Raw genomic sequence first — 18,578 nt, 5'->3', positions numbered from 1 at the left:
CTATTATTCATTCTCACAGCACTTGATCTTTTCCTTTGTAGCACTCACTTTTCTGTGTTTACATGTTTAATATTTACCATTCCCTCCCCCTAGATTGTAAGCCAGAGGGGAGCAGGGGCCATGGTATACTAGGCCATTGTCTACCCCATACTACATAGTAGGTGCTCAGTAAGTTTTATTGAGTGGTTGAAAGAATAAATGACTAAATGATCACAGCTGTGGCATGTAGTTGGAGGAGATCCATATAATGAGGTACCTGGGTGCTACAGTTAAGGGTTTGGTAGTAGAAAGCAGATCTACTGTATTTTTTCTCTGATGCGTAAAAACAAAGACAACTAAATCATACATATTCAATGTATACAGATAAATATAAAAACACAATTACTGGTAATACCACCATTCAAAGATAACCATTGAAGTAAGGCAGGGCCAAAGCAGGGAATTCAGAAAACTGTAGGGCTGCATACCGTAGGTCAGGGTCAGTGGTGATGGAAGTCTTCCTAGTGGGGGATCCCAGATGTCTGTTAAGCAAGTTTCGATGCAGACTCAGTGGGGAGTTGATCTTTCTCACTGAGGAAACCCGTGCCTTCTTAGTGTTGTTGACTTGGTATTAGTCAGGGTAGGGTAACTGCTATAACAAATGGCGTCACAATTTCAGCGACTTAACATTAAGTTTTTTTTCCACTTATGCAGCGTTCCAAGGTGGGTGTATCCTCATTGGGCAGTCTCTTCTTTAGGTGACTGCTTGATAATCTAGTCTCTTTCCATCTTCACGTTCTTCCCTCTCTTAGTTCCTGAGATCTCCTTTCAGACAAACAACAAGAAAGACCGTGGTGAACTGCCAGGGGTGTTTTGTGTGTTTTGTAACAGCTTTATTGAGATATAATTCACATACCATACAATTCACCCATTTAAAGTGTACAAATGTACAAGTCAGTGGTTTTTAATATATTCTCAAAGTTGTATAACCATCACAATAATCAATTTTAGAGCATTTCCATCATCCCTGCCCCCAAAACCGTGAACCTATTACCAGCCACCCCTCCCCACCATTTTCTACTAACCTCTCTCCCCAGCCCTAAAAAGCCACTAATCTATTTTGGCAATCCATTAGCAGTTGCTCCCTATTCCCCCACCTCACTCCCTAGCCCTAGGAAACCACTCATCTGTTTTCTGCCTCTGGATTTGCATATTTTGGACACTTCATATAAATGGAATCATATAATATGTGATCTTTTGTGACTGGCTTCTTTCACTTAGCAAAATGTTTTCAAGGTTCATCCATGTTGTAGCATGTGTCAGTACTTCTTCCCTTTTTATGGCTGACTAATATTCCATTGTCCCGATAGACCACATTTTATTTATTCATTCATCAGTTGATGGACATTTGGGTTGTTTCCACTTTTTGACTGTACCAGGGAGATTTGTATGAGTCTGGTCAGGAAGTGATGTTTGTTACTCCTTAGCACATTTCATTGACCAAAATCCAGTCTCATGGCCCAACCTACCTGCAAGGGAAGTTGGGAAATGTGCTCTGGCTGAGTGCCCAGGGGAAGAGAAAGTAGATGGGGTTCAGTGAACACATCCTAGTCTCTACTACAACTTGCAAATGAGGAATAGAGTTTAACTGGCTCCATCTTGTGGAGATCCCTGGGAGCGTATCAGAGAGCAGAACCAAAGTTCGGGCAGGAACACTCTTTGGCTCCTGTTGCCTTTGTGAGAATGGGAAAGCCAGCCTGAGGAATGCCCAGCTCCACATCAGGGCCTGCCAGCCCACACTGTAGAGTGTAATCTTCACAGATACCATTTTGTGGTCCCAGGAAACTGAGAAAGGTTGGGATCGTGGGAACAAGGGTGGGATGATTTAATAGTGGTTCTGCCCTGATACATAACTAGGTCCTATTTGTAGGGCATGAAAACAACCATTCTGGTTCATATGTTTCTCTGGCTCTGGGCATTGCTCACACTAAAACACAGATTGCCTCTAACCATTCCTTCTCCTTATGTAAATACGAGGCATCTGGCTGGAGTAGGGCACCTCCTTTCTTGCAGCAAGTGTGTATCTGTCAATATCCAATCAGGAAACAGAAACTACTCTAAGTATTTAAAATAGAGGAAATATAATACAGGAAACTGGTTACACAAGTGATGGAAGAGCTGTGAAGGCAAACAGGGAACTGAGGCGGCTCAGAAATTAGCATCAGCAGGAAGCAGCTACCATCAGTCCCTTGGCTGGAGGGACACAGGAGAGAAGTGATTTTACCAGAACCCAGGGGCCAGGATCACCTGGAACTATTGTGAGTCAGCATGTTGGGAGCTAGGTGTAAAGAAGAGATGCAGCTGGTTGCTAAAACCACCATACAAAACACAAGAAGAGGGAGAAAGTGCCCCGGCTTCCTCCCCTCCTCCAGCTACTCATCCACCAGTGCCTCCCACTGGCTGCTCATTGCTGGTAATCAGCTGACCTGGGAGCCTGGGAAGCAGCCTAGAGGAGTCAGCACCCCTGTGATGCAGAGCAGAGCAGGGGAAAGAGGAGTGTATCTCAGGGCAAACAGACCAGTGATCGGCCTGCAGGACACAACTTTCAGAAACACTACTCAGTTTCTATGTGTTTTTTAATATAAATTTATTTTATTTATTTATTTTTGGCTGCATTGGGTCTTTGTTGTTGCGCCTGTGCTTTCTCTAATTGCGGCGAGTGGGGGCCACTCTTCACGCAGTGTGCAGACTTTGCAGGCTTCTCATTGCAGTGGTTTCTCTTGTTGTGGAGCACAGGCTCTAGGCGCACGGGCTTCAGTAGTTGTGGCTCATGGGCTCTAGAGCACAGGCTCAGTAGTTGTGGCACTCGGGCTTAGTTGCTCCGCGGCATGTGGGATCTTCCCAGCCCAGGGCTTGAACCCGTGTCCCCTGCGTTGGCATGTGGACTCTAAACCACTGTGCCACCAGGGAAGGCCCTCTATGTATTTTTAAGTCAACTTTATTAAGGTATAACTTATTGATGCATACAATAAAATGCACCCATTTGAAGTGCACAATTTTATGACTTTGGCCAAATAGATACACCCAAGTTATACCACCACAATCAAGATACAGAATGTTTTATCTCCAGAAGTTCTCTTTTGCCCTTTCTTAGTCACTTTTCCTCACCACCCAGCCCCATTTGGATAATTTCGATTGTCCTGTATTTCAGTTCACTGAACCTTTCTTTTGTAGTGTCCACATCTGATGTTATGCCCACTCAGTGATTTTTTTTTTGTATTTTTGAATTTTTCCGTTCTAGGACTTCTTTTCATTTGTTTCTTGAGAGTTTCCATTTCTCTTACAAAATACACATACACATACATTATATTTATAGAAACAATATATTTACAATAGTTTTAAAGTTCTTGTCTGCTAAATTCAGTAATAGTCATTTCTGAACCTGGTTCTTCTGATTGTTTTATATTGATCATGGGCCACATTTTCTTGCCTCTATGCATATCTCAAAATTTTACTGTATTCTGGACATTTTATCTACAAGAACAGTGGAGACTGAAGTATAATTTCAATTTGTTTTGTTTGTTATCCTGAATATCTGAGCCCTTTCTTAGGTCTGGCAATGAGCATGTATGACTGATTTTTTTCATATTTCTCCTGAAGGATAGCTGGGTTGGGAATGGACCCTCCTTTTTAAACATCTTTATTGGAGTATAATTGCTTTACAGTGGTGTGTTAGTTTCTGCTTTATAACAAAGTGAATCAGTTATACATATATCATATGTCCCCATATCTCTTCCCTCTTGTGCCTCCCTCCCTCCCACCCTCCCTATCCCACCCCTCTCCAGCCCTCTTCATTTCATTTATTTGTTTTCATTTATTTCTGATCTGATCTTTATGATTTCTTTCCTTCTGCTAACTTTGGGGGTTGAAGTGGGTCTCTTGTAGACAGCATATATACGGGTCTTGTTTTTGTATCCATTCAGCCAGTCTGTGTCTTTTGGTGGGAGCATTTAATCCATTTACATTTAAGGTAATTATCGATATGTATGTTCCTATTCCCATTTTCTTAATTGTTTTGGGTTTGTTATTATAGGTCTTTTCCTTCTCTTGTGTTTCTTGCCTAGAGAAGATCCTTTAGCATTTGTTGTAAAGCTGATTTGGTGGTGCTGAACTCTCTCCGCTTTTGCTTGTCTGTAAAGGTTTTAATTTCTCCATCAAATCTGAATGAGATCCTTGCTGGGTAGAGTAATCTTGGTTGTAGGTTTTTCTCCTTCATCACTTTAAATATGTCCTGCCACTCCCTTCTGGCTTGCAGAGTTTCTGCTGAAAGATCAGCTGTTAACCTGATGGGGATTCCCTTGTGTGTTATTTGTTGTTTTTCCCTTGGTGCTTTTAATATGTTTTCTTTGTATTTAATTTTTGACAGATTGATTAATATGTGTCTTGGCATGTTTCTCCTTGGATTTATCCTGTATGGGACTCTCTGTGCTTCCTGGACTTCATTAACTATTTCCTTTCCCATATTAGGGAAGTTTTCAACTATAATCTCTTCAAATACTTTCTCAGTCCCTTTCTTTTTCTCTTCTTCTTCTGGAACCCCTATAATTTGAATGTTGGTGTGTTTAATGTTGTCCCAGAGGTCTCTGAGATTGTCTTCAATTTTTTCTTTATTCTGCTCTGCAATAGTTATTTCCACTCGTTTATCTTCCAGGTCACTTATCCGTTCTTCTGCCTCAGTTATTCTGTTATTGATCCCTTCTAGAGAATTTTTAATTTCATTTATTGTGTTGTTCATCACTGTTTGTCTGCTGTTTAGTTCTTCTATGTCCTTGTTAAACGTTTCCTTTATTTTCTCCATTCTATTTCCAAGATTTTGAATCATCTTTACTATCATTATTCTGAATTCTTTTTCAGGTAAGCTGCCTATTTCCTCTTCATTTGTTAGGTCTGATGGGTTTTTGCCTTGCTCCTTCATCTGCCGTGTGTTTCTCTGTCTTCTCATTTTGCTTAATTTACTGTGTTTGGGGTCTCCTTTTTGCAGGCTGCAGGTTCATAGTTCCCTTTGTTTTTGGTGTCTGTCCCCAGTGGCTAAGGTTGGTTCAGTGGGTTGTGTAGGCTTCCTGGTGGAGGGGACTATTGCCTGTGTTTTGGTGGATGAGTCTGGATCTTGTCTTTCTGCTGGCTGGGTCCACGTCTGGTGGTGTGTTTTGGGGGTGTCTGTGGACTTATTATGATTTTTGGCAGCCTCTCTGCTAATGGATGGGGTTGTTTTCCTGTCTTGCTAGTTGTTTGGCATGGGGTGTCCAGCACTGTAGCTTGCTGGTCGTTGAGTGAAGCTGGGTGTTGGTGTTGAGATGGAGATCTCTGGGAGATTTTCGCCGTTTGATATCACGTGGAGCTGGGAGGTCTCTTGTGGACCTGTGTCCTGAAGTTGGCTCTCCCACCTCAGTGGCAGAGCCCTGACACTTGCCTGGAGCACCAAGAGCCTGTCCTCCACACGGCTCAGAATAAAAGGGAGAAAAAAAAGAAAGAAAGAAGAAGATAAAATAAAATAAAGTTATTAAAATAAAATATAATTATTAAGTAAAAAAGTTTAAGTGAAAAAAAAAGACAGAACCCTAGGACAAATGGTAAAAGCAAAGCTATACCGACAACATCACACACAGAAGCATACACATACACACTCACAAAAAGAGAAAAAGGGAAAAATATATATATATATCGTTGCTCCCAAAGTCCACCTCCTCAATTTGGGATGATTCGTTGTCTATTCAGGTATTCCACAGATGCAGGGTACATCAAGTTGATTGTGGAGCTTTAATCCGCTGCTCCTGAGGCTGCTGGGAGACATTTCCCTTTCTCTTCTTTGTTCGCACAGCTCCCTGGGTTCAGCTTTGGATTTGGACCCGCCTCTGCGTGTAGGTCGCCTGAGGGCATCTGTTCTTCGCTCAGACAGGACGGGCTTAAAGGAGCTGCTGATTCGGGGGCTCTGGCTCACTCAGGCCGGGGAGGGGGGAGGGAGGGGTGCGGATGCGGGGCAAGCCTGTGGCTGCAGAGGGCAGCATGATGTTGCACCAGCCTGAGGCGCGCCGTGCGTTCTCCCGGGGAAGTTGTCCCTGGATCCCGGGACCCTGGCAGTGGTGGGCTGCACAGGCTCCCCGGAAGGGAGGTGTGGATAGTGACCTGTGCTCGCACACAGGCTTCTTGGTGGCAGCAGCAGCAGCAGCCTTAGTGTCTCATGCCCGTCTCTGGGGTCCTCGCTGATAGCCGCGGCTCGCGCCCGTCTCTGGATCTCCTTTAAGCAGCGCTCTTAATCCCCTCTCCTCGCGCACCAGGAAACAAAGAGGGAAGAAAAAGTCTCTTGCCTCTTCGGCAGCTCCAGACTTTTTCCCCGACTCCCTCCCGGCTGGCCGTGGCGCACTAGCCCCCCTGCAGGCCATGTTCAAGCCGCCAGCCCCAGTCCTCTCCCTGCGCTCTGACCGAAGCTCAAGCCTCAGCTCCCAGCCCCGCCCACCCACCCCGGTGGGTGAGCAGACGAGCCTCTCGGGCTGGTGAGTGCTGGTCGGCACCGATCCTCTGTGCGGGAATCTCTCCGCTTTGTCCTCCGCACCCCTGTGGCTGCGCTCTCCTCCGTGGCCCCGAAGCTTCCCCCCTCCGCCACCCGCAGTCTCCACCCACGAAGGGGCTTGTAGTGTGTGGAAACCTTTCCTCCTTCACGGCTCCCTCCCACTGGTGCAGGTCCCGTCCCTATCCTTTTGTCTCTGTTTATTCTTTTTTCTTTTGCCCTACCCAGGTACGTGGGGGAGTTTCTTGCCTTTGGGGAGGTCTGAGGTCTTCTGCCAGCGTTCAATAGGTGTTCTGTAGGAGTTGTTCCACGTGTAGATGTATTTCTGGTGTATCTGTGGGGAGGAAGGTGATCTCCACGTCTTACTCCTCTGCAATCTTGAAGGTCCTCCTGGGCCCTCCTTTTAGTTAGACTTAGTTTACTTGTGATTAGCCCAAACCCCAACCTCTTGCCCCTCTGCTGCCTTTTTGATCCTGTCAGTGTTTGAGCAGAGAAGGTTTTTGCTGATATTTCTGAAATCTTTAGATTCAGTTTTCGCAAGGCCCCAAATCTGAGTTCTGTGACAATTTTTGTGGTATCCTTCTACTTTTGAGCCTTTCCTTCACTGTGGCTTCTTTGGCAAAATTCAGGGGGTGGGTGTGAGGCAAGAGAATTATTACACTAAGTGATCTGTGTTTGCTTGGGGACCCTTCCAGATCCCATTCTGTCCCATCAACCCATAATACTGTTCAAAGCTTGGCTGATTTTCTCCTTGTCCTTGTGAAGTTTCTCTATGAAAGGCTCTCTCTTCCATTCATCAGTACCTAGACAAGGCACCCAAATATGGAAGCTATCGCGGCTCTCTGCTCACCTCTGAAAGGTTCATTTTTCTCTAGAATTCATTTAATCAAGGAAGTTCTTCCTTCCATTCAGTATAATTTTTGTATTGTCTGGATTTTTATTGTTACCAGAGGAGCTGAAGGCCTTTCACATTCTTCTACATCCTAATTGGAAGCAGAAGCCTCTTAAAAGGTTTTTGATGGGCAACCTAAGAAACAGTCTGTTCTAGGAAGGACACTGGTCTAATGAGACCTTTTGCTTGTTAATTCTTAGGGCTGGCTTAGAAGAAAGGTTTCTTTGGAACTCTGTCTCCCACCCTGTGAACTTTCTCTCGTAGACACACAGTATAGAAAAGATGGATAGGTAGACAGGATGGTTAGTGACAAATCAGTGCTCTGGCAAACCTGTAGCTCACAGTAACCTTGTGAGGTAAGCAAAGTCAAACCTACGTTCCAAGTGAAGAACTGGGGCACAGAAAGGGCAAGTCACTTGCTCCAAATCCATGTGGGTAGCACCTGTGTGAAAATAACCAGAACCTAGCCTTATGTGACTCCCAGTCCAGGATTCTGTTTTTACTCTGTGCATTTTATTGTGTAAATAATATATGAATGTTTATATATTCTTGTGAAAAATCGAAGAAAAAGACATTTGAAGTAGTTGTGCCTTGTAACTCTAATCTCTGATCCCACTCATATTCCAGAAATAACCTCTCTTGTCAGTTTGGTGTATGTCCTTTAAGACAATTTTGTATGCGTTTACATACTATTAAACTATGTCATACTGCAGGGTTTTTCAAATACAAGACCATACAGGATACGTTCTGTTATTTTCTTTGTTCACTTAGCAATCAATGCTTGGATATCTTCCATGTCAGTACATTTAGTCCTGCTCCGTTTGTCATTCATTTAATAGACTTTTTGTTTTTTGAGCAGATCCAGTTCTAAGCACTGGGACAGAGCAGAAAACAGACCAAACAACAAAATCCTTCCATCTTGGAGCTTATATTCTCAAATGGGGAGAGAGAATTTAAAAATAAGTAAAATGATTAAAACAGGTTAGGGTGATAAGGAAGGCTAGTGGGACAGGGAGATTGCGATTATAAGTTGAATGCTCAGAGAAGACCTCACTTACTAGAGAGTAACTTGCAGAAAAGATCCAAAAGAGATGAGGGAAAATACCGTGTGAACATGTGGGCAAAGAGCATTCCAGGTAGAGGGATGAGCACGTGAAACATCAGAGCGGCTTGTGCAGCTGGAGCAGAGTAGCTAAGCTGATGGTGGGGGGAGAGGCTGGGTGTTAAGAGGTGAGGTTGGAGAAATGACTGGAAACCGGATCTTATAGAACCTTGAACCTTGTAGGGCATTATAAGAGAATTGGCATTTGCTCTGAGATGGGAGCTACTGGAGGGAATTTTTTTTGAGATGTAATTGGCATATAATATTTAATATTAGTTTCAGGTGTACAGCATAATGATTCATTATATGTATAGATTGTAATTCTAGTTAGCATACATCACCTCACATAGTTGAAAAATTTTTTTCTTATGAGAACTTTTAAGATCTCTCAGCAATTTGCAAATATACAAATACAGTATTATTAATTATAATCATCGTGCTGTACATTACATCCCCAAGACTTATTTATTTTATAATTCGAAGTTTGTACTCTTGACCCACTTCACCCATATTGCCCACCTCCCACCCCCTCCCTCTGGCACACCAGTCTTTTCTTTATACCTGTGAATTCAGTTTTGTTTTTGTTTTTAGCTTCCACATATAAGTGAGATTATACAGTGTTTTCCTTTCTCTATCTGGCTTACTTCACTTAGCATAATGCCCTCAAGGTCCATCCATGTTGTTGCAAATGACAAGATTCCTTTCTTTTTTATAGCTGAATAATAGTTCATTGTGAACATGTGTGTGTGTGTATACACACACACACACACACACACACACACACTGCATTTTCTTTATCCAGTTTATCTATCTATGGACGCTTAGGTTTTTCCATGTCTTGGCTATTGTAAATAATGCTGCAGTGAACATGGGGGTGTGGATATCTTTTTGAATTAGTATTTTTGTTTCCTTTGGATAAATGCCCAGAAGTGGAATTGTTGGATCATAGAGTAGTTCTATTTTTAATTTTGGGGGGAACCTCCATACTGTTTTCCATAATGGCTGTACCAATTTATATTCCCACCAACAGTGCACAAGATTTCCCTTTTCTCCACATCCTCATTAACACTTGTTATCTCTTGTCTTTTTGATGATAGCCATTCTAACAGGTGTGAGGTAATATCTCATTGTTTTTGCATTTCCCTGATGACTCATGATGTTGAGCATCTTTTCATGTACCTGTTAGCTATCTGCATGCCTTCTTTGGAAAAATGTTTGTTAGATCCTCTGCCCATTTTTAAATCAGACTTTGAGGTTCTTTTTTTTTTTTTTTTTTTGCTATTGAGTTGTATGGGTTCTCTATATATTTGAGATGTTAACCTCTTATCAGATATATGATTTGTATGGAGAGTTTTGAGAGACATGTTGTGACTTAGAGTTTAGCAGGATCACTTGGACTGCTGTGTTGAAAATAGATCATAGAAGGGCAAGGGTGGATGCAGAAAATGGTGGTGACTTGGACCAGGGTGGTCCTTGTGGATTTCATGAGGAACCGGCCAGTTTTGGATATGGTTTAAAATAAAAGCCAACACGTTTTGTTGATTGAACAAAGGGTGTTAGAGGAATGAAGCATGACTCCAAAGTTTTTGGCATGAATAATAGGAAGAATGGATTGGCCATTACTAATAAGATGGAAAAGACTGTGAGAAGAATAGGTTTGACGGGACAGTCAAGAGTTTCATTTTGGACATGTTAAGTTTGAGGTATTAGACATGCAAGCGAGATGCCAAGAAGGCAATGGATATGTAAGTCTGGAGTTTAGGGGAGCACTCTAGGCTGCAGATAGAAATGTGGGTGTCATCAGAATATAGATGGTTTGAAAAATCATGATACTTGGATGATATCACCAAGGGATCTGATGTAGTTTCTCATGAAGAGGAAAAGTCCAAGCATTGTGCCTAGGGACACTCCAATGTTGAAAGATCAGAGAGGTGACTAGGAACCAGAAAATTAGACTGAAGTAGAAGGAAAATCAGGCAAGTGTGGTATCCTGCAAGCCGAATAAAGAAGGTGGTCCGAGGAGGATGGAGTGCGCAACTGTCGAATATGCTGTTGGTAGGTCAGAGAGAGAAGGCTGAGAATTGATCAGTGGTTTTAGCAGTGATGCAGACCTACTGAATCAGAATGTCCAGGATTAGACACTGATGCCTGAATCCCATCTCCAGAGATTAACTTAATTGGTCTGAGGTACAGCCTGGACACCAACGTTTTTGAAACTCCCCAGGTCATTCTAATACGCAGGCAAGGTTGAGACCCCACTGTCTTAGTTAACTTCCTCTCTTAAATTGTGAAATGCCCTTATTATCAGAAACGGATGTGACTGGAGTGATGACACACAGGACTATTTATCTATAGGCTTGTTCTTGGATACTTTGGGATCTGAAAATTATAAGCAGATTTGAAAACTGATTATTAACCACTAAAGGGATTAGCTGTTTAGCACCTGTCTCAAAATGGCTTTTAAGCTGAAAATCCCTTTGCTTTTCACTCTTTGCAAATGTTTGATTTTTTGTTTTGTTTATCCTCAGAAGACCTTTTATTTTGAGTAACAAGGGTAAGTTTCAAGTTAATGAAAAAATTCAAGGGAAATCTTGATGTAATTGGTCTAAAGAAAACCAGCCAAACAAACCTGAACTCAGATCAATAATTAAGCATTTAAAAGAGTTAAGTACATCCTTTCAGAATCCTGAATATTTCGCACCTCAAAAGTTGGCTCATAACAGGTATAGAAATTTTGTACCTCATTAAAGTTTTAATCTTTTTCATTTTCTCGCCACAGACTCTAGAAATTATTTAAATGCTTTAGTAAATTTGAGTTGAGTTGGTAGCTGTTGGCTTTTAAAAATTAAAGAATATCATGGGTGAGCTGTTTATCAACAGGTCTCGTTCATAGGCTGGTAAGGTTGGATTCTGTGGCCAAAGAGCGGAAGGATCCAATGTATTAGAACAAGACCAAGGTAGAAAATAGAAGGAGTCTAGTTGAAATAGAGGCTTAATTATTGCAGGCTTCCAGAAGGATGCCAAGTGTCTGGATTAGCCCTTCTCAGCCCAGGTTGGGTTCTGCAAGAGAATTAAGCCCTAATGCCCTAAGGCCTTCATTGTATCAATTGAATGAGCTCTCTTATTCATCCTTAATGGGGCTGGCTGTGTACCATCCTTGGGAGAATGGAGAAAATAGTCACTCAAATAATCAAATAATTTTCTCTAGGGCTTAATTCTCTAGCAGGACCCCAGTTGAGAAAGGCTGTTTTAGGTACTAATCTGTCTTCTTGGATGACGTAGTAGTCTTTTCAGGTACAGGTCCTCAGGAAAGAAAGCAAAAAAGAGCCTGTTGTAAAATTGCCAAGAAATTTAAAAGAATAATCCCTTTATTAGAATAGTTATTAGTAAAATAAACACAAGAACACCTTGTACAAATCTCAACAAAGATTTTTTGAACAATTTAATGTGTATCCTTCCAGACTTTTGTCTCTGCACATAAACTTATATGGAAATAGAGTTTAGTGCAAAGAATGGGATCATGCTACTCATTTAGTTCAGCAGTTTTTTTTCCCATGAACTGTTATGGACGTTCTTCTATATAATTACATACAGATTTGCCTCTTTGCAAGGGTTGCATGATATTCCATAGTTTGGTTGTTACAAAATATATTTTACCACTCTTATGTTAATGGACATTTGGATCGTCTCCAGTTTTTCACTGTTATGAACAATGCCATGATAAACATTTGTTCAAAAATTCTTGAGTGTGTATGTGTGTGTGTCTGTGTGTATATAATTATTTCTATATTATAGATTCCAGAAGTAGAATTGTTGAGTCAGGATGAGTACCTTTTCCTTTTTTATTACATAAATTTCAAATACATTCAAAAGTAAGGAATAATATAACAAACCCCCGTTTATCCCATATCCACTTCAGTAATTATCATCACAAGCCAGTTTTGTTTCCCGCTCACTCGCACACACTCCCTCTACTGCAACACTGGGTTAATTATGAAACAAAGACATGCCATTTCAACTCTAGATATTTCGGTATGTGTCCCTAAAGGTTAAGGACTTTTATGAAACATAATCATGATTATGTTATCATACCTAAAAATTGACAATAATTCCTTAATATCAGTGTTCAAATTTTCCAAATTGTGTCTGTCTGTCTGTCTTTTTTTGTTGTTGTTGTTACAGTGGGTTAGTTTGACATGATCCAGACAAAGTCTACACATTGCGTTGGTTGATATGACTCTTAAGTCATATCAACTCTTCTCCTTCTCTTATTTTTTCTTTTCCTTATTATTTATTTGTTAGAGAAGCCATTTGTCCTGTAGAATTTCCAAATTTCTGGATTTTGCTGATCATATCCCTGTGGTGTAATTTAGTAAATCCCTCCCCCCACTAATCCCCATAAGTTGGTAGTTAAATCTGGAGGCTTATTTCAGATTCTGGTTTGATTTTTTTAATTTAATTCTTATTTTATATTGGAGTATAGTTGATTTACAATATTGTGTTAGTTTCAGGTGTACAGCAAAGTGATTCAGTTATACATACACATATATCCATTCTTTTTCAGATTCTTTTCCCATATAGGTTACTACAGAATATTGAGCAGAGTTCCCTGTGCGATACAGTAGGTCCTTGTTGGTTATCTATCTTATATATAGTAGTGTGTGTTTGTTAATCCCAAATGCTTATTTATCCCTCCCTGCCCCACGTTTCCCCTTTGGTAACCATAAAGTTGATTTCAAGATCTGTAAGTCTGTTTCTGTTTTGTAAATAAGTTCGTTTGTATCATTTTTTAAAATTAGATTCCACATATGAGCAATATCATATATTTGTCTTTCTCTGTCTGACTTACTTCACTTAGTATGATAATCTCTAGGTCCATCCATGTTGCTGCAAATGGTATTATTTCTTTTTCTGGCTGAGTAATATTCCATCATATATATGTACCACATCTTCTTTATCCATTCCTCTGTCAGTGGACATTTAGGTAGCTTCCACATCTTGGCTATTGTAAATAGTGCTGCAGTGAACATTGGGGTGCATGTATCTTTTTGAATTACGGCTTTCTCTGGATATATGCCCAGGAGTGGGATTCCAGGATCATAGGATAACTCTATTTTTAGTTTTTTAAGGAACCTTCATACTGTTCTCCATAGTGGCTGTACCAATTTACATTCCCACCAACAGTGTAAGAGGGTTCCCTTTTCTCCACACCCTCTTCAGCATTTATTGTTTGTAGACATCTTGATGACGGCCATTCTGATGCGTGTGAGGTGATACATCATTGTAGTTTTGATTTGCATTTCTCTAATAATTAGTGATGTTGAGCATCTTTTCATGTGCTTTTTGGCCATCCATATGTCTTTGGAGAAATATCTATTTAGATTGGTTTGATTTTTTTTTAAGAATACTTAATAGTTGATTGTGTACTTTATCTGTTTTTTCTCTTTTTGTGATGTTAGTGGCCCTTGCGATCATTGCCTAGATCCGTTATTTCATTAGGGGTTGTAAAATAGTGATATTTGAATTTTATAATTAATTCCTGAGTTATTAGCACAAATACTTTATAAAGAGAAATTTTCACTCATCAGTGACTTGGTTACCCTGGTGTACAGTTTGTATGGGAAAAGGAAGCTATATGCTTAATTTTGCCTTGATCAGTTTTCAAAAACAATGAATTCGTTTGTTAGCATCCTCCAAGAGTGACCAGTGAGGTTTTATAAGATCATTATGAACTCATAATTTTAGTGATAGTTGATGTGTTTCAATGCTTTATAGTTATTGTTCTTCTTAACGCTCAAATTGTCCCCTCTTTGGCCAAAAACTGATTCCGGTTGGCTCCTGAGTCTTTGATATGAGTTTAGTAGCTTCTTTGCTTCTTTGTGTGTTAAGATGTTCCAGGATCATCTTAGACATATCTGGAATCAATGATTCTTTCAAGCAGTCCTGGTTTCTTTAGTGAAAGATAATGTTTACAGACCCCAGTCAGGGCTTGGAGGTTCTCACTGCTACTGAGTTGGTCATTACTTTGGGCCTTTTTGGTAAACAGTGCTGGGGAAACCACCTCAAGGATTCATACTGATGTCCCAATTCAAATTGAGGACTGGATGTTTACTTCTGTGATTTTGTATTTGTATCTCTTATGCTGAAAAATCTGGTTCCTCGTGATATTAAATTAACATCATTGTTTGTTGTATTCTATACTGTAAATATAAATATTCAAAATACCAGTTTTCAAAATACCAGTATTAGTATTATCACTAACAGTATGATTACTGGAAACTTTTTAAGATTTCTTTGCATTTATATTTTTTTCCTTAGGTTATATCCTCTTAGGAAAATACAGTCGAATTGCTGTGTTTTTAAGCCATGTGATAAATTAGTTTCTCTCTTTTGTGGGTAAAGCCATCAACCGGATACACAGGTTCATTTGTTTTGTTTTGTCCCAGCTGCAAATTCAGACGGTATGTTCATTGGCAAACAGTGTCTTTAGGCAACATTTTAAAAATTATTTCATTTTCTTTTATAATTATGTAAAAATCTTATGTATCAATAGTTTCAAAGTCAAATTCCAAGAAGTGTGACCTCTATCTGTCCCTGTCCCCTTCATCATGTTTTTTCCCTCCACCTATCAGTAGCCATTTTTGTTACCTTTTGTTTTATCTTCCATTTTGAAAAAATGAAAGCAGATGCATATATTTATTCACATCCCCCCCTTTTCTTAATAAAAAGGTAGCATTCTCTGCACAGTGTTCAACATCTTGCTTTCTTGTCTTAACAGGATATTCTGGAGATCTCTCCACAGCAGTATTACATAGATGTTGTTTCATTTCTTTTTATAATGTTTAATATTTTATATTATAATATGAATATGAATATCATTAGCCATAGTTGATTTAATCAGTCCTCACTTCTGATGGACCTGTGCTTCCAAACCTTCACAGGAGCACTGTTAATATTTCACAGCTGCAAACTCAAGTTATTTTGTGGCAAAAAATTATTTTAATAACTGTCTAAGGAATCCATTTCCTGTACGTAAAATGAAAATTTTACCATATAATGGAATAATAAAGAAGACTGTGATTTATGAATATATAAATAATTTTTTATTCCGATGGGTATAACAGGAATTACTAGAGTCCATCCCCGTTTGAAGATGGCAAGGCATTTCAGGTCAAGAAATGCCAGGATACATTTCTAAATTCATCTTGTCTTTCTGAATTTGGGGACCTGCTGCTTTTCCAAAAGAACCTTGTGTCAAACTGTCTCATCCTCATGATTCAGGCTTAGCTTCTGAAATCCTTACTCTCCCATCCAACGACAGGAGGCTGCCATATTATTTTGTTTCTGTCTTTCCAAATACATTGATCTGCATATGCTTTCATCTACAGTCTAGGTCTAATTTAAAGAGGAAGGATCAGGTAGGACAGAGTATGATTGAATGAGACTTACTGGTGTGGATCTTAAGCAGTTCTTTCATTTGAATATGAAAAATGAAATATAATTTAGGTTTTTTTTCCTGCTAAAGTACCAGCCTTTCACAGAATGGATGCATATATACTCCCGTGTCTTGATTCAGACATTTGTCATCTTATCACATGAATCTTTCAGAAGAAACAGCACAGGCGATCGTGAGAAGGCTCTGCAGGTCATGCTCCAGGTTCTGCAGAGCTGTGACCACCCGGCCCCCGACATGTTCTGCCTCTGCGGGAGGATATACAAGGACATCTTCTTGGATTTGGACTGCAAAGATGATGCCAGCTGAGACAATGCCATTGAGTGGTAAACCCTCAGCCCTAGTCAGTAGCATGTGCATCTTTGCAAAGAATAGAATTGCACAGGCTAAGGATCCAGGTCTTTTCCCTACATATGTGTGTCTGCCTGTTTGCTGGCAGTGAAAAAAATGCCATAAATGTGGTCTGGGAATTTCCAGATCCCTTTTTCCAAAAGGAAACCGTTAGAAACAGGCTTTTCTACTGGTGACATTCTTTCCACAAGTTAACTCATTTATAGGGGCGAGGAGGCTCAGCACACTCCTTCCCAGCTACTCCTTCCAGAACCTTGTTCCACCATCGTCATAGCATTATCTTCTCAGTGAGCTGTTCATTACTTACTCATTCATTTATTCAACGAATGTTTATTGAGGGTTTACTGCATGCCAGAAACTTTCTAGATGGTGGGGATAAAGGTACAGCAGATACGAATCCATGCCCTCATGGACCTTGCATTGCTGGTAAGGAAAGTCAGACAAACAAATACAGTAAAATATATAGGATGTCAGCTGATGGTGAGGGGGAAAAGTTAATCAGGGACGAGGGAAAGGAGGATTGGGAGTTGTCTACAGTTTTGTATAGGATGGTCAGTGAAGGTGAATAAAGATGTAAAGGTGATGAGGGAATGAGCCTTGCAGATAACTGTGTTCCAGAAGGAGGGATAACAAGGGCAAAGACCCTGAGGAGGAAGCATGCTGAGCATGCTCAAGGATGGTGAGGCAGGAGCAAGGGGGAGAGTGGCAGGAAATGGGAGAGAAGAAGACCCTTTTACTCTGAGTGAGATGATACAGTGCTGGAATATTCTGAGCAGAGGAGTGACAAGATCTGACATGCATTTTAACCAGAGTACTCTCACTGTTATGAATACATTTTAGGGGGTGTGTCAGCTATCATTTGCTGCATAACAAGCGTCTCCTGGGAATTCTCTGGTGGTCCAGTGGTTAGGACTCTGCACTCACTACCGAAACCCTGGGTTCAATCCCTGGTCAGGGAACTAAGATCCTGCAAGCCGCACGGCTTGGCAAAAAAAAACAAAAAAAAAAACAAACCAAAAAAACCCCCCAAGCATCTCCAAAACTTAGTGGCTTAAAACAATGATTTATGATTTCTCATGATTTTATGGATTGCCCAGGCAGTTCCTCTGGTGGTTCCACTCCTTAAGTGCTGAGCTCACTCCTAAAGTTGTAGTCATCTGGAGAATCAGCAGGGCTGGAAGGTCCAAAATGGCCTCATATACACTTGACAGCTGGTTCTGGCTATTGGTGGTGAGCCTCCATTCTCTAACGGGTAGTTCTAATCCTGGTAGACCAGCTCTCTTACATGGTGGGCAGCATTCTCAGAGAGTGGATGTGGAAGCCAGAAAGCCTCTTAAGGCTCAGGAACTCACACAAGGTCAGTTCTGCCACATGTTCTTGGTCAGAGCAAATCACGTGGTCAGCCCAGATTCAAAGGGGTGGAGAAATAGACTCCAACCTGTGGGTGGGAGACGTGGCAAAGGCATGTGCATAGTGGGATGGGAGGGCTTTGTGGTTATTAAATAATCTATCACATGGGTGAGGGCAAAAGCAGGGAACAGTTAGGAGACTACTGCAGAAATTCAGAGAAGAGCTGATGGGGACTTGAACCAGGGTAGTAGTGATGAAAATGATGAGGTGTCAGAACCTGGATATATTTTAAAGGTAGACCCAACAGCCTACACCATCCCTTTCCATCACAAGAGCTCTTGGTATCGCTGCTGCAGTCTCATTTAATTCTAACTGCTTCCTCTCCCCCTCTCCCGCCTCCTCTTTGTTTTCCTTCCATACATGTAGGACTTTGTCCTCTTCCCTCTTCTCTCCATCTACACTTTTCCCTGGTGATCCCAGTCACTCCCACACCTTGGAACCTTTAGTTGATCTCCATTCCACCCTCTATCCTAAGCTTTGGCCCCACATCACCCCTCTCTTTGCCCACCTGTTCTACCTCAAGATGGTGCTGGTATTTAAGACTCAACATGTCTAAGGCTGAAGTCGTTTCCTCCTCTCCACAAGGGATGGCTTCCATTGTCTTGCTTTCTTACAACCATTCTTTAGCCTTCTAGGCCTACACTTTTGGTTAATGTTTGATAACTTTCACTCACTTATCTCCCCATACAGTCAGTTCCCAATTCCAGTCCTTCTGTGAGTCTTCCCTCACTCCCTACCCATCCTTTCCCATCACCACCACCCCAAATCGGCGCCATTTTTTTTTCTTTTTTTACTCTCTTGCCAGGAATGTTCTAACGGTATCCCA

General features: G+C 41.0%; 1 protein-coding gene across 1 annotated transcript in view; it reads left to right on the top strand.

Moving 5' to 3' along the window:
* The window catches only part of MAP3K15 (mitogen-activated protein kinase kinase kinase 15), a gene marked incomplete at both ends in the record, with an annotated part of 154,035 nt that overhangs the window by 82,392 nt on the left and 53,065 nt on the right, over positions 1-18,578 (top strand). The window contains 2 exon segments of the mRNA XM_082609190.1: positions 16,147-16,297; positions 16,301-16,317. Coding sequence (XP_082465316.1) covers positions 16,147-16,297; positions 16,301-16,317 — 168 coding nt within the window.

The sequence above is a fragment of the Mesoplodon mirus genome (genome assembly GCF_964341445.2).
Source record: "Mesoplodon mirus genome assembly, chromosome: X".
Classification (NCBI taxonomy): Eukaryota; Metazoa; Chordata; class Mammalia; order Artiodactyla; family Ziphiidae; genus Mesoplodon; species Mesoplodon mirus.
Note: the sequence above shows the minus strand (reverse complement) of the source record. Positions and strands in the feature narration are given on the sequence as shown.